General features: G+C 48.3%; 1 protein-coding gene across 3 annotated transcripts in view; it reads left to right on the top strand.

The window, feature by feature from the left end:
- The window catches only part of MYO5B (myosin VB), a 340,666-nt gene that overhangs the window by 234,298 nt on the left and 82,607 nt on the right, over nucleotides 1–23,761 (top strand). For all 3 annotated transcript variants that reach the window (XM_018039563.1, XM_018039562.1, XM_018039564.1), the window contains 4 exons: nucleotides 6,826–6,907; nucleotides 7,761–7,901; nucleotides 17,851–17,973; nucleotides 18,912–18,995. In XM_018039563.1, coding sequence (XP_017895052.1) covers nucleotides 6,826–6,907; nucleotides 7,761–7,901; nucleotides 17,851–17,973; nucleotides 18,912–18,995 — 430 coding nt within the window. The remainder of the gene's footprint in view (nucleotides 1–6,825; nucleotides 6,908–7,760; nucleotides 7,902–17,850; nucleotides 17,974–18,911; nucleotides 18,996–23,761) is intronic.

Raw genomic sequence — 23,761 nt, 5'->3', positions numbered from 1 at the left:
TTTTCTTTCTTGGTCTCACTCTTCAAAACAGACTTAAAGATAATTTCATGATCCTAAGTGATTTATTTGGAGAAGACAACCTATCCCCTCCCTCTGTCCAGTATGGGAAGGTTTCATGGAGGATGGAGGGGGAGAAGTCAGTGATTGCATTTACCCTGCAGCCTGTGAACAGTGACCCAACCTTGGACAGCCCAGAAGATCCCTGGACATGTCTTGTTCAGGGTAGACATGCATAGCCAGCCCAAGGTTCCCAGATCCAGCAGATTACCTCTTGCCATGGGTTCTCCCTGGAATCTCTGAGCCTTGCAGCAAAGCCTTGTAACTCTGAGTGCTCGAAAGTCAAGCTCAACCTTCTGGAATTGCTCTGACATAGCCCTTTGGAGCATGCCTGAAGCCAAACATCACTACATACTCTTAAAGCTTCAATAAAGTCCCATTTGTCTCTGACCCTGCCAGCACCCTCATGAGCTCACCCTCCTTTAAAGTCCTGTAACACATACAAATCTCCACTAGTTGAGTTTTCCTAGCTCTCTCCTTTGGGTAGGGTTCATGATTTGTCTTTTGTAGCTCTTGCATTTCCTGGGACAGTTGACTGATGGATTGGGAGAGAGTTAGCATATGGTGGGCATCTTCCTGTCCCACATCAGATTTTCAGACACAGGGGAGAGGTGGGAGTTGGAGCATGCTACAGACGGAATGGCCTTAGATCCTCCAGAAGACCTGTTCTTGACCTTGGGATGTGAGCAGTGCCTAGAACTTTGCTCTCCCTGAAGGACAAGTCCCATGTGTGGGCATCTGGGACACAGAGAGAAGCACAGGAGCAGGACTGAAGTCCTTCCATTCTAAGGTGCAGCCAGCACCCCCGATTGTTGAGGAAAGAGATCAGAAGGGTTGGCATCCCTAATAGACTGCAAGGTGCCCTTGTGAGATTTCATGGGTTTCAGGAGGGAAAGAGACCTTGAGAGGACTTGCTTGACTTTCGGCAGTCATTCCCTAGCAGCCCGCCTCTATGTCTAACCTGTACCACATATCTTCTCTTTTGAGCTTTGGTGGGAGGGTAGAAACACAGGGCTAAGCTCAGTTCAGTTCAGTCTCTCAGTCATGTCCGACTCTTTGCAACCCCATGAATCGCAGCACACCAGGCCTCCCTGTCAATCACCAACTCCCAGAGTTCACTCAGACTCACGTCCATCGAGTCGGTGGTGCCATCCAGCCATCTCATCCTCTGTCGTCCCCTTCTCCTCCTGCCCCCAATCCCTCCCAGCATCAGAGTCTTTTCCAATGAGTCAACTCTTCCCATGACGTGGCCAAAGTACTGGAGTTTCAGCTTCAGCATCATTCCTTCCAAAGAAATCCCAGGGCTGATCTCCTTCAGAATGGACTGGTTGGATGTCCTTGCAGTCCAAGGGACTCTCAAGAGTCTTCTCCAACACCACAGTTCAAAAGCATCAATTCCTCGGCACTCAAGCTAAGAAAGTCTAATTCTTCTGCCTTGTGCCCTGGGGGAGGAACTGTTTCCCAACCTTCAAAGCATCTCATCTCCTCTCTGCTCTGGAGGGAGTGGTTCGTGGAGGTTAGTAATTAACTCAGTGACAGGTTGACTTCTTTTTATTGCAGTTTCACTTTCCCATGGGCATTATCCTATTTTTATAGAGGCACTTGTATCCCTTACCCCACCCTGAAGTCAGATAGAATGAGAAGGGAATTGTCTACTTTTTTGCTCTGCTTTGAAGGTAGGCAAACGTGGAAGTGGGAATGTTAATTGTACCACCTTGACTACAGATCCCAGGCCCCAGCATCAAGCCTTATTCTGTGTCTTGACCTCACTCCCACCCAAGGATTCTGGACTAAATATTCTCAGCATTGACTTAACAGGAGAAATCCAGTTCCCTCTCACATATAAATTTCTTTGTGATATTTTAATGTGAACTATAAATGGATCCATTGTATTTAGTTTTTAAAAGTCATCGCTATTGATGACAAGAATAACTACAAATATAATGTCATTTAGAGAAGTTGCTTTATCTCCCTAACTGGCCTTTTCTGAGGTCAGTCATCTTAGACATTTTCCGGGCTCCCCAAACCCCTCATCCATTCATCTCTGGCCTGCTGGCATTACAGTAATTACCCTAGATGGCAGAGGAATTGTTACTAGATAATATCTTAGAAATAGGGAAATTATGAGCTAATTTCAGGCCATCTCAAATTAATGAGAATGTTCTTTGTGGAGTGCTACCAGTGTAAACCTTTAAAAAATGACGAGTGGGCGATATTTAAATCCTTTATCTTCGGAGCTCTATACGAGCTCAGCAAATGCACCCAAGTGCTGTTATCTGGCCAGTTGCTAGGGTGGCTGTTTTATCTTCCTTCTGGGTTTTATTAATTAAAAGTTCCTCTATGGCTTGGCTGTCAATCAGCAACCTTTCTTGAGGTGCAGAAAAGGGAGCTGTAGGGAGAGGAAATGAGGTTCTAAGAGACATGACTGGGTCTGTAGGACCATCATCTGGGCTGAGAGGACCCTAAGCCAGGGTGACGGCTGGCTGACCCAGTGCCTCCCTCCTGCATGGTCTGGACTGCCTCCAGCTTGGACTTTGCAACTTTGATCCTGTTTTATTGACCTGGAATTACTTGTCTTCCATGGGCATGACCAAAGGCTGTTCTTTAATGTGGTTGTCTCCAAGCAGTTGATTCCTTTGATTTCAAGATGATTTCCTGCCTTTTCTCGTCTTATATTTTGGTGGGGGGTGGGGTGGTGGGGGGAGGTGGAGAAGCCTGGTGTGTTCTGGGCACCAAGCTAGCCCTGTTGGATGGTTGGCACATTTATTTCTGCAGGTCCTTCTGCTTAGGGTGCTGCCTCTCCTCCACCACCACCACCAGCATCCCTAACCCATCAGGGGCGGCTCCAACATTTCTACTGGGGAGCAGCGGTTAGGGAGTACAATCTGTTTGGAAGGGTTGGCATAATTTTATATGAGATTGAGAAAATTCAGTTGCCTATACTGACAGTGAGAAGGCCCATGCTGTGAAGGTTCTGAAGGTGGAAGCCTGTGCCCCAAGCCCAGGTCCCTCTTTGGTGTTCTCTGTTCTCCCCATCTCCACGTGCTCAGACACTTCCTTCTCTGGGAAGTTATCTTCTTGCCCACAGCCCTTCCTAGTCTTCTCTCCCTTCCCTTCTTATTTATTTATGCCCATGGGTGTATATGTGCACACTCAGTCATGACTGACTCTTTGTGATCCCTTGGACTGTAGCCCACCAGGCTCCTCTGGAATTTTCCAGACAAGAATACTAGAGTGGGTTGCCATTTCCTTCTCCAGGAGATCTTCCCAACCCAAGGATCAAAGCTGGGTCTCCTGCATTGCAGGCAGATTCTTTACCACTGTGCCACCTGGGTAGCCCCATTTATGCCAATAATTAAAGCTTTATTGGAAAACAGATACCAAAATAGGAGAGCACTATTGCATACCTTATACAATTAAACATCATCACATTATCTTGGTAGATGAGAACTGCTGAGCTGGTGAGGATTTCTGTGAAAGAACACAAATTCAGAAAGTTGTATGAATCCTTGATGGTGCTTCCTTCTAAATGAATGCCTTCTGTGAGGCTGGCCTTTCCTCCCATCACTTGGCACAACACTGTTGAACAACCTACACAAAGTACAGTCATCTGAACATGACTGAGAACCATATAATCCTGTAACAACCTGGGCATTTTACATGAAGTCAGAATTTGGACTTTGAACCAGCCATTTCTTTTCATGTTTTTTCCTTTCTTCTTCCAAGCAAGAGTACAGTAAATCTCTCGCCAAAGGCATGTTGGTCCTTCCACAAGCCCAGCCCGTCCAGATCTCTAAGGTGACATTCCCAGGGAGCAACACACCCCTGGGCACACAGCGTCCCCTTTCCTCTTCTTCTTTTTATAATATTTATTTGGCCGCTCCAGGTTTTAGTTGAGATGCAGGGTTTAGTTGCCCCCATCCAGGTGGGATCTTAGTTCCCTGACCCAAGGGGTCAAACTGGAGTCCCCTGCATTGCAAGGCAGATACTTAACCCCTGGGCCACCAGGGAAGTCCCCTTCCTTCTTTCTTAAACAGAACTTTTACTCCTTTCTGAGTTAATGTGCTCTCAGAAATCACTCTCTCTGGGTTCAAATATTGGCTTTTCTGTCTCTTGACTCACCGATTTTGGACAGGTTATTTGGTTTTTCAGCAGTAGGATGGATTAGTGATAGACCCCAACTCTTGTTGGTTATGGGTATTCAGTGAGCCCATGAAGCCTCTGGAACTTGGTGCTCTGTAGATGCCCATTCACAGGGTCCCTGCCAGCTCGTTCAGCCAGGTGCGTGAATGAGAAAAAGGTTCCTCTTCCTCCTGGATTTCTGCCCTTTCTCGCCTGCTTAGCCTGCTGCCTTTGCTCTGCGAGCATGGGGCTCATTGTGGCTAAAGCTGCTGATGCTATTGTCGTGCTCCCAGCATTGTGGGTGATCATATCCATCCAGTCACACAACTGACTCACTCCACGTGCCATTGGTCATTTGAAGTCCTCTCATCTCCGCCTTCCTTAATGTCTTTAGAACCTTCCTGTTAACTTGGCTACCACCAGCCTAGGCTATACCCTGGCTGCATTTTCCCTAAATAATTACTCCAATAATAAATCCTTATTCAACCTCCTACATTCAGTCTTGTACAACTTTCCCACAAATCACAGTATTTTTCTGAGATGGAAATTCGGTTTTCATTTCTTAATTTAAAATCCTGCCAGTTCTCCCCATTTCTGCTGGAAAAAATCTAGAAATGTAGCGTACAAGGCATCCGGTGGGGCCATGCCTGGCTGTGTGATGCCGCGTCTCACCTCTGTAGACACCTCCCCTTCCCAAAGCCCCTTCCCCAGCAATGATTCAGCCATATTGTGAACATTTCAGTTGAGCAATTGATGTCAGTGTTGATGATCTAAAGTATAAAGAGCTCAAATAAGTCCATTTTTAAAGTTAAAACCCAGCAAATACTTCACCAACCACAGATAGTTCACAAAGTATGGACAACTAGAACATACGCTCACACCCACAGAAAAATCTTGAGCTTTATCGATAGTCAAAGAAATTAGAATTCAAAAACATTTGTCGTGTAACAATTAGCTGAAGATTTTTAAAAGTTAATTTAATTGACCAAAGATCTGTGATGCATTAATACTCCCAGTGAGGGGCAGGGGGGACACACCTGATTGGAGCACAAGGCAACTTTGGAGTGATTGACATGATAGAAATGTTCTGTATATGATTGTGATGGTGGACACATGTAGTGTAATACTGATCAGAAACTCGTTGAAATACATCTTTCCAATCGGTGCATCTGATTGTACATAAACTCTAAGTCAAACATGAGTTTTTTTTAAGTTTTTTAATTTTCAAAATTTTATTTGTTTTTGGCCGCTTGGATCTTTGTTGCTGCTCACAGGCTTTCTCTTGCTGCAGCGAGTGGGGGCTGCTTTCCAGCTGTGGTGCATGGGCTTCTCACTGTGGTGGGAAGAGCTCATGGCATCTCTTCTTCTTGCAGAGCTTGGGCTCTGGAGTGCACAGGCTCAGTAATGTGGAGCCCCATGGCATGTGGAATCTACCAGGACCAGGGCTCAAACCCGCTTCCCCTGTATTGGCTGGCAGGGTCCCCTCTTAACCACTGGACCACCAAGGAAGTCCTCAAACCTGAATTTAAAGACAGCCTTATTGACCAGGATCAGGAGAATGAGACCCTTGCATACACTGGGGGGCTGGGGTGAGGGCAGGGTGATAGCATCAGTTGGTTCTATCTTTCTGGAAGGTAATCTGCCACTACCATTTAAGAAAACAAATCCTGACATTGTATTTTTCCTTCTAGAACAGCATCCTAAGAATCATGAATTCAAAGATGTATATATAATATTTGTCACAGCAGCAATAGCAGCTAAAAACTGGGGAAAGAACCAGAATGTCCTTCAGTAGGTGACTGGTTTCATTATGATTCATCTGCATTGGGGAACGGCCAACCCAGGAGGAGCCTTTGTGTGAATCGGAAAAAGGCATCCCTCTGGGGCAAACGCTGCCTCCTAGACTTGAAGGGGACATCAGCTAAATTCTAGCCTCACTGATCCCCTCACCTGGGCTCCTGGGCAATTCTCAGGCTGAAAGCAGCATCTCTAGGACGGTCCACGAGGCAGACATTAGAACTGATGTCTTTGAAGAACAGCAGCACGGAGAACTGTTAAATAACAAATGGGAAGTTAAATGATAAATATAGGGGTGATTTTACATAAAATTCATCTTTTCTTCAAAAATAAAGTCACTGGAAGGAAACACACATGCGTGCGTGCTAAGTCCCTTCAGTCCTGTCCGACTCTTTGTGACCCAGTGGACTGTAGTCTGCCAGGCCCTTCTGTCCATGAGATTTCCCAGGCAAGAATACTGGAGTGGGTTACCATTTCCTTCTCCAGGGACTCTTCCTGACCCAGGGATCAAACCCACATCTCATGTCTACCTGTATTGGCAGGTGGTTCATGTGAGTGACAGAATCATGGGTGACTTTTTCTTACACATGCTTTTTCCAAATTTTCTTGCTGTCAGTACTTGTTTTAGTTGTGAAAAGACATTCATTCTTACTCTCCTGTTTGATTCTAAAGACTCTATTGTGCTGATACCTGTGACAGTGGTCTCAAGAACAGATGGGACTTCTGTGCTGGAGTTAAGGCAAGAACCGCAGGGAGCAGAGGATGAGGGCCACCTTGCTGAAGTCCCAGTGATCCCTTCGGTAAATGGGGACATCTCTTACTTTTTCCTTTGGTCTTTCCATCCTGTAGATTTGAGACGTTTGAGGTGAACAGCTTTGAGCAGTTCTGTATCAACTACGCCAATGAGAAGCTCCAGCAGCAGTTCAACTCGGTAGGTTTTTCTGGACCCAGAGATGTCAGGTGGTGGGGGGAGTCACAGACAGCCCAGCCCACTTCTCTCCCGTCCAGGGTCAGTGGGCTCCAGCTCGGCCCTGACCTGCCCTTGGTTTCCTGGTCATGCCACAGCTCTAGGCAGGCACTCCCCACTGGTCAGAAGGAGGTCGGAATTGGGACAGCTGGGTCAAGGGGGTCAGTGATCCTCTCCTTGGCTTTGACTTCCACTCTTTTTGAGCCCAAGAATCTGGGGTATTTGAACAATCACAGCCATCTGCGAGGCCTCTTGTGATTGGTTGAGGTATGACAGTGCAGGTGAGTAGTAGGACATCCTAGGGAAGGGTTCACATGGGAGTGAGGATCACCTTCGTCATTGTTCAGTCGCTCGGTTGTGTCTGACTCTTTGCGACCCCATGGACTGCCGCACACCAGGCTTCCCTGTCCTTCACTATCTCCCAGATATGCTCAAACTCATGTCCATTGAGTCAGTGATGCCATCCAATCATCTCATCCTCTGTCGTCCCCCTCTCCTCCTGCCCTTAGTCTTTCCCAGCATCAGGGTCTTTGCAAATGAATCGGCTCTTTGCATCAGGTGGCCAAAGTACTGGAGCTTCAGCTTCAGCATCTGTCCTTCCAATGCATATTGAGAGTTAATTTCCTTTGGGTTTGACTGAGATCACCCAACTGGGCCTTTTTTTTCTGCAGTCATGACTGTGACTGGTGCCCAAAGCCTTTCTGATGAGTATGTCGCATCCTCCGGGACTCAGAACCCATGTGGTTGAAGCTCAGGGGAGTTGAAAGTTAAGATGGGTCTGTAGTTCACTGACCTGACTTTTTGCTTCTTGCGCTAGCACGTATTCAAGCTGGAGCAGGAGGAGTACATGAAGGAGCAGATCCCGTGGACCCTGATTGATTTCTACGATAACCAACCTTGTATCGACCTCATAGAAGCTAAGCTGGGCATCTTGGACCTGTTGGATGAAGAATGTAAGGTAAAACTGATGATGTCATTGAATCGGCTTAATTCTAGGCTTAGGGTTATGAGGCAGAGGATAGCTGTGTGGTGCAAGGGAACATGTGAGATCTCAAGACTGGAGTTTCATCTGATTAGTCGGCCTTAGTTTGCTGGGAGAAGCCTTAGGGTCTATTCTGCAACTAAAAGGTACCAGAAGGTAACACACTGAACATGACTGGCAGGTGTTGCTGCATTGGTGAACAATGTCTTTGGCAGGGGCTGGGTGTTAAGGATTGGTGTGATGTGATGGTGGTATGGATTTGGTGCCCCACATCTCCTAGGTGCTGAGAAAGGACCGCAACTTCTAGACAGGCATCCCGGAGAGGGAGGGCCAAGAGCCCAGGATCGTCTTTACCATGTAAGGTGGCTTGTGAGTGGCAAGAGCCATGTGGCTTGGTGGCAAGTGAGAGCTGTGGATTTCCCCCATGCAGCTTGTCATGGACACTACCTGCTATGACAGGAGGGGCCCTGAGTTGCCAGCATGGAGAGAACCAGGCAGCCTTGGGTGTGTGGGGCAGGGGAACTCCTGTGTTATCAGTCATCTAATTGCTTTGACCTTTGGTTTCTGCTCTATGAATTGATGGGCGCTGGGTCTGATGGTCTTCCAAACTTCTCCTGATTTGGTGTTTGGCAATTACAGAAAATGTATGCCAGCTCCTTCAGGGGTGGAAACTCTAATCAAGAGGTGTAGAAGCTGCTTGGGTCTCGGCATTGAAAGGAAAGAGCCCAGGTGCGCTTACCGTCTGATCTCCCGTGTCTGGGCTGTGGAGTGGCTTGTGGCATGATGGTTTGGGAGGAGCAGATATTTCCTTTCCAGAAACTTTCACTGCCTTTGAAAATGAGAAAGACTGAAAACAAAACAGTGGAAGACAGAGTGAAACTACGCTGAAATCCACAGCATGCTTTTCTCTGATGGTTTTCAGCACATTCTCAAAGCTGGGGACTTGGTCTGGTGTCAGACTTGGGAACAGGTAATTCCTTGGGGTGACAGGGGCTGTGTTGGCTCACCCCCGCCCCCATGAGGTTGTGATAAAGGTGATAGAACAGTTGTCCCTTTGTCCCTGCTCAGGCAGCACCAGCCAAATGACAGACATCGCAGCCCAGGCCCTCCAGCACCACCACCCCCCTGCCCGGTGTGTACCCCTCCCTCATTGTCTCGGTTCCACGTCCACTGCCAGCAGCTCCCTTCTGACACTCGGGGGCGTGCTCCCCTCCCCTCCGTCTCTGGTGATCCTTTCCACAGCCTCCTCCAGCTCCACAACCCCAACCACGCCCTCCATCCAGTTCTGGGCCTCTGAACCAGCACAGCCCCCCAGGCCCGGCTCCAGGAGGGCTCTGGCTCTTCCCTCCCTCACCCAGCGGTGACGTCCAAGGGTGGACAAGGCTCTGAGCCAGCAGCTCGACCTCGCTCTGCAATGAAGCGCTAACTGCTGCAGACCGCAGCCCCCAGGGACCCATCCTCGCCTTTCTCCTCTCACAGGAACCCCCCACTGCCTCAGGGGGACAGAGTCTGTGAATTCAGCAGCTGCCCTATCGATTTTCCCTGATCGACCTTGCCTTTGGCAGGCAAGCCAAGGTCACTTGTGGGTTCGTTTTAGCTCCTGGTTTGAGGTTCTCAGAGGTGCCGCTGCCCAAGGGAGCATGTCCCCAGAATGTCAAGCTGCAGCGGTGAGAACACTGGTCACTGCACGGTGAGAGACCTCAGGCTGCTGTCCAGAAGCGGGGGCACCCAAGCCCCTGGGTGAGGGAGTGCAGTGCGCCCCTTGCAGCACGGAGCTGGGGAGCTGGTGGTTCTGGGGGTGGTGGAGGAGGGCTTAGCAATGCAGCTGAAAAGTAGGCAGTGGTTTCAGGGAGGACCAGGGTGCAAACATGCAGCAGTTTTGAAAGCATCCCCCAGAAAGCCCTGGATTTGGCAGCCTTGGGTATTCCCGGTGCGGCGGATCCCCACACCTTCCTGTCTGTCTTCCTACCGAGTGCGCACTGCCTGTACTACTTTCCAAAAGCCGAGGGGAAATAAAACCCAGCTGCGTCTGTATGCATGGTCTCTGCGTTATGCTCTATGGTGCCTTTTGTTTGGGTCAAATTTTTAAAATTAGGGGATTTAAGTTTCAGACTGTATCCAACTCAAACTCCTGCCAAACCCCCAGAAGGTATTGATTTGGCCAAAAAGTTCATTTGAGTTTTTCTATAACATCTTATGGAAAAACCGGAACGAAATGTTTGACCAACTCAATATTATGCACCTACTGTATATCTGGTCTTGAGGGGAAAGCCCTCAGGAGAAGGGACAGGGGTCTCCCTGCCAGCCAGCAAAGGGTGAAGAGGGACAGGATGGTACTTGGGAAGAGCCTGGCCTGGGCGAGGGGCCCATGGAGGGCTGTGGGCAAGGACCAGGGCCCAGGGACAGCTGAGTGACCTCCAGGGCAGGGCCCTCACCAGGTCAGAAAGAGTGCTGAGCTGCCCACAGCCAGGGGGTTCTGTTAGATGCTTGCTTCCCTGTCCCTGAGGCTCCTTAGAAGGGAGATCTGAGGGTAAGCTGGGGTTTCCCCCTAGTCCCTAGGGGACGGAGGTATGCGCCCAGAGCGTCAAGATAGATCGGGGGTGGTGCTGTGAGAGTGCCGCGTGGGGCCTCAGTGGGCGCCAAGTCACAGATGCAGCCGGGGAGGCGAGATGAGCACCGAATTACAGGACTGACACAAGAGCCCATGGTGTGGAAACCATTTTCTGTGAGATTTAGCTGCTGTGGGAATTCAGACTCATTCAGTATAATTGGATACGGCGTCTAGCAACAGATGGATTTTTAAATTATTTCTTTTTTGGCTGCGCTGGGTCTTGGTTGCCGCGCATGGGCCTTCTCTCCGGGCGCTGCTCTCTAGCTGCGGTGAGCAGGCTCCTCCCTGCAGTGGCTTCCTTGCTGTGGAGCGTGGGCCCCAGGTGTGCGGGCTTCGGAAGTTGTGGCACACGAGCTTAGCTGCTCTGTGGCGTGGGGGATCTTCCCGACCAGGGAGCGAAGCCCTGCCCCCCGCATTGGCAGGTGGATTCCTAACCACTGGACCACCAGAGGAATCCTAATAGGTGGATTTTTAACCAGTAGTTATTGCTTTTGTCAGAAGCCATCAACTGTACACTTATAAAGGGTGCGTTTTGCTGTATGGAAATTGTTCTGTAATAAGTCTGACTTATAAATCCTCCTCTTGGAGGAACGAACTAGCAAGGACTGATAGGAACTGAGACATCAGTGCACATTTTCTCATAAGTGACATACTTGCGTTTGAGCAGGAATTTTGTGAAAATGAGACCTTGACTCCTAGAAGCAGTTCCAGTGGGTGAAGACACAGTGTCTCAGGCTGGAGAGACGCAGGCAGGGCTGAGTCAGGGAGGCAGACTCTGCCCTGTTGACTGGGATCCTCTTGTTTCATGGAGCCCAGCCTGAGGAGCCGACAAGGACAGACCTTCCTGGTCATGATGATGTTGCTGAGGCAGTAGAAGGACAGCAGGCTGCACTCGGGAGTCAATACCTGCTGTCTCCTGACCAGTTCCAGCCTGCTCTCGTGAGAGCTGACTGAATACCTGCTGTCCCCTGACCTGGGCCAGCCTGCTCTCGTGAGAGCTGATTTTGGATGAAGACCAAGGCCTTGTGGTTTCTCCAGATGCAGCCCTAGGGCGGCTGGCTGTGACCAGCTTTGAAGCCTGTGGTGGTCGGAGGGCAAGGAGCACCCACATTCATCCTCCTGACAAACCCCAGGTTCCCTTCAGCGCGCCCCTGAGGGGTCAGGCGAACAAAAAGAACATCTCCTGAGCTGACGGGAAATGGAAACACTGAGATGAGAGGGCGAGGGTAGGGGGGAGCGCCCCCAGAGCAGCTGTATGAGCAGGGGTCACATGAGGGGAGAGGTGCCCTGGGCACAGGGAATGTCATGTTTGCAGAACGTGAGATGGTCTGGTTTGTCCCGGGCCCATGCTGGTGGCCGGCAAGGGTGGGAAGCAGGAACCATCAAGAATGGGAGACTTGGCCTCGCCTGCACAGCGAAGGTGTCTAGAGGATGGAAGGGAGTGAAGAATGGGAGAGACACGATCAGATGTGACTGACTTTTCAGCAGGGCTCCCTGAGAACCGTGAAAGGCAAGCTGGAGAGAAACCGTGGAGTCAGCTGAGCACTGGCCAGGAGGAGATGCCGAGCGCTTCTGAGGAGGGAGGCAGCGGGTGAGGGCCTCGATGGCCCTGCACGTGACAGCCAGTTGTTGGTTGGAGCAGTTTCTAGGGACTTGTCTGGGCCGAAGTCTGACTTGGGTAACTGGAGGAGTGAATAGGAGTGAGGTGGTGGAGGGGGCGAGTCTGAACTCCTAAGGAGGAGCTGAGAGGGAGGGAGGGCTGGAGAGGATTCAGAAGAGGGAAGATGGGCAGCTCCTGGTACCCAGGAGGCTGGGGATGTGTGCTCGGGAGGCCAACCAGGAGGAGAGACGCTCCCTCCCCTGAGGAGGGTCCGAGGCGTTGTGGTCTGATAAGTCTCTGAGTGTAGAGCAGAAATATGAGGTTTCCTGCATGGCAGCCTGCTTCCCTGTGATGGAGGAGATGGGGCATCTGCTGAGAGGCAGCAGGGTTAGAAGTTCGAGGAGAACAGAGGAGGTGGGGACAGGCTGCCCTCCAAGGAGGGACGAGGAATACCAAGTGCAGAGGTATGAGGTCCGAGACTATCAGAGAGAGAGATGTATGTAGCTGCTGTCAAGGCGCGGTCGAAGTCCCCTTCAATCTGGGCACAGCATCTTAATCTACAGAAGTGCTGCTCACCCTGGAATTTGATTTTCTTTTTTGGAACTAATACTAACTTATACTCAATTACCAGCAGAAGTTGATGAAGGGAAGGGAAGTTGGTGTGTGATCTCAGCCAGCCACCCAGGTCTGGGAAGGGACAGGATGGGTGGCTGGGTTGGTCTCAGTTCAGTTCACTTCAGTCGCTCAGTCGTGTCCGACTCTTTGCAACCCCATGGACTGCAGCACACCAGGCCTCTCTATCCATCACCAACTCCCGGAGTTTACTCAAACTCAGGTCCATCAAGTTGGTGATGCCATCCAACCTTCTCATCCTCTGTCGTCCCCTTCTCCTCCCACCTTCAGTCTTTCCCAGCATAAGGGTCTTTTCTAGTGCGTCAGTTCTTTGCATTAGCTGGCCAAAGTATTGGAGTTTCAGCTTTAGCATCAGTCCTTCCAATGAATATTCAGGACTGATTTCCTTTAGGATTGACTGGTTTGATCTCCTTGCTGTCCAAGGACTCTCACAAGACTTCTCCAACACCACAGTTCAAAAGCATTAATGCTTCGGTGCCCAGCTTTCTTTATAGTCCAATTTCTCACATCCATACATGACTACTGGAAAAACCATAGCTTTGACTAGACAGATCTTTGTTGACAAAGTAATATCTCTGCTTTTTAATATGCTGTCTGGCTTGGTCATAGCTTTTCTTTCAAGGAGTAAGCATCACTTAATTTCATGGCTGCACTCACCATCTTCAGTGATTTTGGAGCCCAAGAAAATAAAGTCTCTCACTGTTTCCGTTGTTTCCCCATCTATTTGTCATGAAGTGATAGGGCCAGATACCATGATCTTAGTTTTCTGAATGTTGAGTTTTAAGCCAACTTTTTCACTCTCCTCTTTTACTTTCATCAAGAGGCTCTTTGGTTCTTCTTTACTTTCTGCCATAAGGGTGGTGTCATCTGTGTATCTGAGGTTATTGATATTTCTCTCCACAATCTTGATTCCAGCTTGTTGTTCATCCAGCCCAGCATTTCTCATGATATACTCTGCACAGAAGTTAAATAAGCAGGGTGACAACATACAGCCTTGACGTACTCCTTTCCCGATTTGGAACCAGTCTGTTGTTCCCATGTCCAGTTCTAACTGTTGCTTCTTGACCTGCATACAGGTTTCTCAAGAGGCCAGGACAGGTGGTCTGGTATTCCCATCTCTCTAAGAATTTTCCACAGTTTGCTGTGATCCACACAGTCAAAGGCTTTGGCATAGTCTGTAAAGCAGAAATAGATGTTTTCCTGCAACTCTTTTGCTTTTTCAATGATCTAGTAGATGTTGGCAGTTTGATTTCTGGCCCCTCTGCCTTTTCTAAATCCAACTTGAACATCTGGAAATTCACAGTTCACATATTGCTGAAGCCTGGCTTGAAGAATTTTGAGCATTACTTTGTTAGCATGTGAGATGGGTGCAATTGTGCAGTAGTTGGAGCATTCTTTGGCATTGCCTTTCTTTGGGATTGGAATGAAAACTGACCTTTTCCAGTCCTGTGGCCACTGCTGAGTTTTCCAAATTTGCTGGCATATTGAGTGTAGCACTTTCACAGCATCATCTTTTAGGATTTGAAATGGCTCAACTGGAATTCCACCACCTCCACTAGCTTTGTTCATAGTGATGCTTCCTAAGGCCCACTTGACTTCGTGTTCCAAGATGTCTGGCTCTAGGTGAGTGATCACACTATTGTGATTATCTGGGTCATGAAGATCTTTTTTGTATAGTTCTGTGTATTCTTGCCACCTCTTCTTAATATCTTCTGCTTCTGGGTTGGTCTAGACTTAGTGTTTTGCTGAGCATGCGAAAGTAGTGTTTTGTGAAGGTGGGAAAGTGAAGGAGGAGATGGCTGCAGGTGAGGAGGAAGGAGCCACTTCTGCCTGGAGCAGCAGAGTCCTGGAGGCCCAGCTGTCACAGGAGGATTCAGGGCTGATGCGGGCAGGGCCACCTGAGAGGTCACCAGGGGTGGGAGTCATCCGGTAGCCCGCAGAGGTCTGAGATGGAGTGAGATGGAGGCCAGGAAGGCTGTCTTGGTGGCACAGGCTCAGGAAGATGGGACAAGAAACAGGTGGAATAACTGACTTTAGGCTTCTTATCAGCCAGCTCTTGTCAGCTGTTGGGCTGGGGCAAGGCTTTAACCCCAGGCGATGTCTCAGGCCAGTGATGGCAGCCAGACATTCCTACGAGGGTTCCAGGAATGCCTTGGTGAAAAGCTGTCCTGGGCCACAGGTTTTATACCCCAGGCTGTTGGAGATGAGGGACTTAGTAAGTCCAAGGATTATTTCATTCCCCACCCCCCAGTTTTTTCTGTTTTTTTAGTAGCAAAGAGTAAAATCACGTTTAATGTATTTTAACAGCTTTATTAAGATAGAATTAATAAACCATCCAACTCATGTATTTAAAATACACAAGTCAGTGGGGTTTTTTTTTGGTGTATTCAGAGTTGTGCAACCATGAATTTCACAACATTTTCATCATCCCCTAAAGATATACATTAGCAGAAATTCTCCATTCCCCCACAGCCCTAGGCAACCACAAATCTACTTCTTATCTCTACAACATTTGCCAATTTGAGACGTTTCATCTAGATGTGGCCTTCACCTTTGGTGTGACCAGTGGCCAGCAGAGCAGGTCAGAGGGATTCACCTCTTGAGGGACAGTACCCACCTAGATGAAGGCAGAGCTGGAGTCCAGGCTCCTGGCCCAGTGCCTTTGGAGAGGAAGAAAGCTTGCATGAAGCTGCTGGCAGATACATTTTTTTAAAAGGATTTGATTTGCAGCATATTCCAAAGCTACTGATAACCGCAATCTAGATTTTATCAAAATACAAGATTTGCTTATTGTCTCCAATGCCTGTTTTAAATCTACTTATTGGAAAGATTTTTGGAAATGACTGCTTCCCACCTGACTGTGCCTTTGTGGCTCCTTTAAAACTCTCATCGGGCAGGGAAGCCCAAACAGTGAGGAGCACGTCAACCAACCAGCCTGTCCTGGCTTGAACCCCAGCTTTGCTGCTTGCCAGCTGTGTGACCTGGGGCAAGTTACCTAACTGCTCTGTTTCTTCACCTGTAAAATGTATATAGTAGCTTCCCTGGTGGCTCAGATGGTGAAAAATCTGCCTGCAATGCAGGAGACCCAGGTTCAATCCGTGGGTCGGGAAGATCCCCTGGAGAAGGAAATGGCTACCCACGCCAGTACCCTTGCCTGGAGAAGCCCATGGACAGAGGAGCCTGGTGGGCTATACTCCATGGGGTTTGCAGAGAGTTGGACATGACTGAGAAACTAATACTTAGTTCATAGGATTGAATGAGTTAATATAATAAAATGTATAGAAAATCGCCTGGCAATAAGTTCTCTGGACATTTGCTTTTAGCATTATCTGAGATTCTTCATTCCTATGAATTTCTGCTGGCCTTCATTTTTAGTCAAGGATGGGGGTGAGAACAGAGACCGACCCTTGTCAGGAAATATGTTTATATATGACCTTGGTTTCGGGCCTCTCTTACTCATTGATTCATGCGAGTCTGATTTAGGGAATATGTAGGATTATGAAATCTGCTGAGAAGTCCAATTTCATGGACAAGATAAGATGAGCTGGACACTGGCAAATGCAGGTGCTGACCCAGGTGGGACTTCTCATCATGGTCCTGCCCTTCCTGTCCTGTCTGGCCCAGGTCTGCTAGGTTTGGGTCCATTGTGCTTCTGTTTTCGCCTCCTGGGAGCTCAGCCAGGTTGGCCTCTTGCTTCCCCCACACCTGGTGTTTCTGAACACAAGCTGCTTGGAGACAAATATGAAACAATATATTTTAAAATGCGGAATTAAATATATTTTATTTTGTCTGCCCAGTGCAATTAATAGCCTCCTTGAAGAAAAAGTTTTCTTAAAAATCCTATGGCACTTAACACTGGATATTCAGTACCAGTTACACCAAGTTGAATATTGAGAAAAATCTGTTTGGTTACAAAGTATTTGAGAAATTTGTTTTCAAGTGGGTAAGCAATTTTTCATATGCACAGGTTTTATTAATTTACTAAACAAAGCCCTTTTTAAATGGCTAGTGCAAGGGTCACCTTCAACCCTGCCTGATCCAAATGTACAGGCTAAACTAATGAAAGGGCAAGTCATTGGTAGCCCATAGCTGAGGAAAGCGTGTGTGCAAGTGATGGTCAAGAATGAAGGAGGGGTACCTTCATATTTGACAAGGTGCCATAATCTTTGATAATTTGAGAGGTGGGTAGAGTGGCTCTGTGTTTTGTTTTCAGCAAAGCATGATGCGTTTTCACTTTTGAAGCTATCTCTAAAGATATGGAAAGAGGCTGCTCTTCAGAATCCTTAATGGAGTGAAATCGCTAAATGTAAATTTGAGGGAGGTAGAGATTAGTACTGCATAGTTCAGTCACTAGGTACTTAGCACCCAGTTTGTGGCTGGAACCCAGTTTTAAGTTTTTTGAGGGGCAGGAAAAAAACAGACATATTTCTCAAGTGCAACAAACTTACAGTTTATAGAGACGAGACAATACACAAAAACCAACAACTGATGAACAGTGTTGGACAGCGCATGTGTAAGAACTCAACTGGAAGAATTCCAAAGTGCGATTGAGGGTGGTCAAGAAAGGCTCCAGAGAAAAGGACAGACTTGAGCTGAGCCTGGACACTGGTGTTCAGATGAGACAGAGGGCGAGCTGTCCAGCTGTAGGAGTTGGCCTGAGCGAACAGGAGCTCGGACTGGAGATGGGGTGATGTGTTCGTGACCCTGAAGTCACTGGCCCCACCAGAACGAAAAAGCATCTTCAGCTCTGTCCCGTGGGTTGTGATTCTGCTCTTGTAACCTTCGCCTCCACCCTCGTCCTCTCCCAGCTCTTCCAGCATCTGCCAACCGGCAGGTTCCCTGAGGCTCAGTGCACGCCTGTAGATACCACAGGAGCCAGCACACAGGGCATGCTGAGAGCGTGCTGTGTGGCATCCCAGGTGTCCATGGTTGAGTCTGCTTTCCACATCCGGTTAGGGTCCGGGTCTGAGTGCTGAGTCCAGCCTTGATGAGGTTAACTTCCTGGCAGACACCATCACCCTGCCTCTACTCTCGACTTCCTTTTTCCTCTTTGCAAAACCCCTGATTTTGTGAATCCACAGGTCCCCAGAGGAACTGACCAGAACTGGACTCAGAAGCTCTACGACAGGCACTCCGGCAGCCAACACTTCCAGAAACCCCGCATGTCCAACAAGGCCTTCATTGTCATCCACTTTGCAGATAAGGTGGGTCTTCTCATGGTGGGCTCAGCACTCCAAGAGCCCCACGCTTGGGGGACTTTGGGTTCTTGGGCTAAGAGGGAGCTGACCTTTGAAGTCAGGTAAGTGGCCTGGAGTCTCTTGGGTGGGGCCTTGTCTAGCCTCCTGGAGCCTGAGAGAGGAAAGAGTGGTTCCTTCTCCACGGGGCTCATTGCCCAGCAGCTGGTATAGACTTCGAATTTCTCCATGTGGATTGTGTTCCATGTGCACTAGCCCAGGGCTTCTCAAATTTTCATGTGCATGTACATCACCAGGTCTTGCTCAAAGGCAAGTTCTAATTCAGTACATCTGTCATGAGGCTGACAAGGGGCATTTAGAGCACCCAGAGGAAGCCTTCTGTCCAAGGCCATCTTATGGGAACTCCTTTTTGAATCGATGTGTTATTTGCTCCTTCATGTTTGAAACAATGTGTTATTTGCTCTGTCCTGTCTGACTGTTTGCAACCCCATGGATTATAGCCCACCAGGCTCCTCTGTCCATGGAATTCTCCAGGCAAGAATACCGGAGTGGGTAGCCATTCCCTTACTCCAGGGGATTTTCCCAACCCAGGGATCGAACCTGGCTCTCTGCCTGCATTGCAGGCAGATTCTTTACTGTCTGAACCACCAGGGAAGCCCAGACCAATATTGTTATTGTTTAGTCGCTCAGTTGTGTCTGACTCTTTGCAACCCCATGGACTGCAAAAGAATGTGGTTTTCCACAAAATGAATATTCAGCTTCCTCTCTGTAAATCTCAGTACATGTTGGGTTTACATTTTAGATGAGAGCATCCATGAGTTTCCCATGTACACACAGCTCTTTTCAGAAGACGCTGTGGATGAGATAAAACCAGTGGAGATGCTGGTGAGGGCCCTGGGTCACGCAGGAGCGGTAACTACCCTTTCTGTTTCCGGCCGTGGCCCCAGGTGGAGTACCTTTCAGATGGTTTTCTGGAGAAAAACAGAGATACCGTGTATGAAGAACAGATCAACATCCTGAAGGCCAGCAAGGTAAAGAGCTCCGGAAGTGGAGAGACAGAAGCGGAGCACCCAGGCCAGAGCCAGGCAGGGTGTGGTCAGTGCCAGCCCCAGTCTGGATCACGGTCGGGGGTTGGGGGGTGAGGGGCCTGCCAGTCGTTTCAGTCTGAGAATTTGAGGATGGCCTGATGAAAGGAAGGGAGCAAGGGATGGCAGAGGCAACTGCGAAAGGTACCGTCTAGTGGAGGGATGTGGGAAAGGGGGCCAGTCTGAAGGGGTCATGGTGAGTCTAACTGGAGACATTGCAGGTGTCCATTGTGTCATTTGTCTTCCGTCTCCTTGGAGCAGGTGTAAAAGTACTTAAATCCCTTCAGATCCTGATTTCAGTGCCTTTGATTTCTGCTAGCAGTCTGTGGAACCTCCCTACGGCCAGAAACATACATGGAGCAGTAGGATTCAGGGGACCCTTATACCTACAGTTCTGGAATGTTGCTTTCTAGGATCTCCAAAATTTTAGTTGTTTCCTTCTCATGAGCATAACAAAAAGGCAGATATTGTGTCCATTCTACAGGTAGAAGGAACTAAGTACCGACTGACCTAAACACGTTTATCAAGCACCTACCTGGGGAGGCGTGGCCCTGAATATACCTGTAGGCATTTACATTCTGTTATCGGCTGGGGGTGGGCAGGTGAACAAGCCTACAGTAACTGAAGGGAGAGGCGGCCTGGGCTGGGGCAGCAACAAGCCCTGCTGGTCCGGAGAGCCCCCTTGCCGATGCTTGGAGGCAGGCGCTGATGCTGGCCACAGCCCTTCGGAGGACACCCAGGAAAGGACCCTCCAGGAGTTCGGAGGCTTTCTCCCAGACCACGTGGCGCAGCACTCGCTGCGGAGGCCTGATAACACTGCCCGTGGCAGATTAATTTCTCTTTGTGATAAGCTGTAGATGAATGCCGTAGGGCTGAGATGATGGAGTGCAGAAAATACACCCTGAGGATGGACCCAGACATCTAGAGGCAGGTAAATCACGTGGCCCCGAGGCCAGGGTTTTAGGGAGGATTTGAGTCATTACCAGCAATGTGGGCAGCCCAGGGCAAACTCCGGCCGGTGTCATCTCCCCATATCTAGAGAGTTAGTCATCACTGAGACAAACTTGCTTTGGATAAGTGTGCACGTCAATGCGAGATTAACCCCTTGCCTTGCCAAGTGTCCAGCCCTCTAGTCCATGGTGGTTAACGTGACTTTTTCCATTCTTTGCAAGAAAGGTGAGAGGATCGGAGGGGAACCACAGTGAGAGAGCGGAAGTGGATGGTTTGAGCCCCGAGGAGCACGTTTCCTCCTCCTGTGCGTCTTAGAAGTAGAGGCCTGTGACCTCCTGTTCCTGTGAAACTTTCTTTCTTGTGACAGGCTTCTCCTGTTGGGGAGGAGCACAAATGAGGGACTGGGGGAGAGTGTCGGGTTCTTTCTGTTAAGTGCAGAGTCTGGTTCTGCCATTGATTTTTGTCTTAGTCTGAGTGTCTCTCGGGGATCCCAGTATCTAGAAGGGAATCTCTCACACTCTTGTCTCCAGCAGATTATCTGTTATTAGCCACTGAGATTTTTTTTCCTTATTTTTATTTAATAAACTTTATTAAACATTTGTGTGATATATAGTGGTAACAAGTACGTGTAGTTAACCTCACGGATCTTACAGTCAAGTGAAAAGATGTACAGTTTGATCATAAGTTTTGGTGATGCTGTGAAGGTCAGGAAGAAGGTTCTATGGAAAATTATAATAGGAATGTGCTGGGAGTCCCCATAGTCACCCCCAAGTTGAACCGTTTGCTAGGAAGAGTCTCAACCATAGTGCTCATGGCTATGATTTTTTATGGCAAATGGATACAAGGCACATCAGCAAGGGAGAAGGCGCCTGGGGTGACAGGCATGGAAACCAGGGGCGAGCTTCAGAAGTCCTTGCCCAGGGGAGGACGGAGTGGGGCGGTCCTGCTGAATATGCTTCTTTTCCACAGTAGCGCCTTGTGATGATATCTGCTGCCACTGCTGAGTCACTTCCGTCGTGTCCCACGTGTCCTCTGTGCAACCCCATAGACTATAGTCCGCCAGGCTCCTCTGTCCATGGGATTCTCCAGGCAAGAATACTGGAGTGTTTTGCCATTCCCTTCTTCAGGGGATCTTCCTGACCCAGGGATCAAACCCGTGTCTCTTATGTCTCCTGCACTGGCAAGCGGGTTCTTTATCACTAGCGCCCCCTGGGAAGCTTGTGATGATCCCTGGCAACTATTTACCAGAGAAGCTCACCTGAGCCTGGGCATTCAGGGTTCCCTACTGGTAGCCAGTGGTGTTGGCACCCTTTGCCTAGCACGTACCAGTTCCAGAGTCGCAGCAGGAAAGCAGGTTGGCTCAGCAAAAACAATATTGTTGGTGTAAACAGTTTAGGCTCAGTGAACCGTTCTTATCAGGGACTGCAAAAGACCCTCCCCAAATCCATGTTTCCAGACACCAGCCAAGCAGGTGTCTTGTAAGCAGGCCTCTCTAGGATGGCAGTCTCAGGCCTGGTGTTCATTCTTTTCTAAACAGGTGTATCATTTTAGATAGGGTGTACTGAATTTTTATTAGAAATGAAATATAGGCTCATAAAAAAATTCAAATAGTTTAGAAATATTTAAAATAGAAGTATTCTCTCCCACTCCTGACCTTTCTTTTCATGCATTCCCACTCTGATGATACTGATATACTGGTACATCTTTTTAAAATTGAAATGAATGGCGTTATACACAGTCCTCTCTCACTTTTCACTTACCATGATCTCTTGGCCATTTTTCATATGAGTACATATCCACTTCTTTTCTTTTTTTAAAAAAAATTGTTGCTATTTTGCTAACTCAAATAACACTGCAAGGAATGCCCTTTACATATATCTTTGCTTACTTGTATAGTTGTGTCTGCCTGTAAATTATTAGAAATGGAATCGACAGTTCAAAGAGTATGCCCTTCAAAAGTCTAGCAGTATTGCTAAATTGGAGTGTAAAATAGTTCTGTGATATGCTCTTAAAAGGTTTGTTCTTGTTTAGTCACTAAGCTGTCCGACTTTCTGCAACCCCATGGACTGTAACCTGTCAGGCTCCTCTGTCCATGGGATTTCCCAGGCAAGAATACTGGAGTGGGTTGCCATTTGCTTCCTCCAGAGGATCTTCTCCACCCCAGGGATCAAGCTCACATCTCCTGCATGGGCAGGCAGATTCTTTACTGCTGAGCTACCAGGGAAGCCCACTCTTAAAAGGTACCAACTCCCTTCTCTTCACTGTCCACCTACCACAACTCTAGCCTTCCCCTTTACCAGCTAACGTTTCTAAAGAAATCAAAGACCTTGTTGCCAGGCCCTCCTGCTCCCATCTCAGCAAACCCTCAGAGATGCTGTGATGACGACCAGCAACCCTTAAAGATTTAACTGAGAGGGGCTCCCAGGCCCCCCAGACCCCAGTAGGAGGAGGGCTGAGAATGCTCCACCCTGGATGCCTTCCAGCCCATTTCAGACATCCCAGGAGATGGAAAGCAAAAATCAACAGTGTGTCACTATAAACCTATAGATAGGATCTCCACAGACTACAGCTGCCAATCAGAGCAATTAGAAATGTGCTTTAAATCATTCAGACAGGTGGGTACCACTGGCAGCATCTGTCGTTATAGCATTTTTAAAGCTCAGAGTTCACTGAGCCTCTATCGTTTTCTTTAATTTTTTTTTTTACATCAGTCCCACAAAGTTTATGTTTCTAGGATACACTTAAAGCAGAGAGAGAAAAAGACCTGGAAAGATACAAGCCTATGGTATCCAGTTAATGCCCACCTTTTTACTGGTTTTCTTCTCACTGAGCAAAACTCTTACATCCCGTAGGCAAATTCATGGTTTTACTTAAAGGTATTTTTATTTGGGAAGAGACCTATTAGCTTTTTCCTTTTGTGTGACATCCCTGATAAGAAATTAACAAATCAGTGTGAAAAACTAGTCAGGATGGGATGGAAGATAACCATGTACCCTGCCAGCCAAAAGGCTGTTTGAAGAGCTCTCACCAAGAGCAGTGAAATAAAATGGTGTTAATGAGAATGTAATTAGTAAAGCCAGTTATGCTGCCTAAGAGGCTATAATACAGCTAAGTTCTTCCTCAGCTATCAGAAAGCTATAAATAGAGATTTAAGTAGAGAGATGCCTCTTTTGAAACATGACTTCAGGTTAACAGACTGATTTATTTTAGATTCTAAAGATGGAGGGTTTTTCTTCTTAGTGTTTATTGTAAAAAGTGATAAAATTTATAAATCGAGGTGGTGGGGGAATCTCGAAGGGAGAATTTTTTTCTTCTGGAGATTTCCTGTTCCAGGGCCCCACGGAGTTCAGGTCAAAGGGCTGGGCAGTGGGTCCAGGGTACATGCTGGCAGGTGCTGGAAAGCAAGGGCCGTTCTGGGCCGTGTTCCCAGGCAGACCCTGCTGGTACCGTCTCCACACCATCCCAGCGGACAGGATCTCAAGACCAGTGTGGTCCTGAGGCCAGGCAGACCATTTGAGCCCAGACTGCCTACAATGGGCTGCACCTGTCCCTGAGGTCCAAGAGTCAGGATGCTCTGACAAGGTCCAAACACCATCTTGACACCCCCCCCCACCCCCCCGCCGTCTTCTTTCTCCCTCAGCTTCAGCTCAAGGATAATGACACATGCATTCCATTGCTTTCTACACAACTAGCTTCCTTCCAGGGTACACACATGTTTCATTTTGAGCAAGCACATTTGCTTTACATTTTTAAAGTTGTTA

Source organism: Capra hircus, chromosome 24 (genome assembly GCF_001704415.2).
Source record: "Capra hircus breed San Clemente chromosome 24, ASM170441v1, whole genome shotgun sequence".
Classification (NCBI taxonomy): domain Eukaryota; kingdom Metazoa; phylum Chordata; class Mammalia; order Artiodactyla; family Bovidae; genus Capra; species Capra hircus.
Note: the sequence above shows the minus strand (reverse complement) of the source record. Positions and strands in the feature narration are given on the sequence as shown.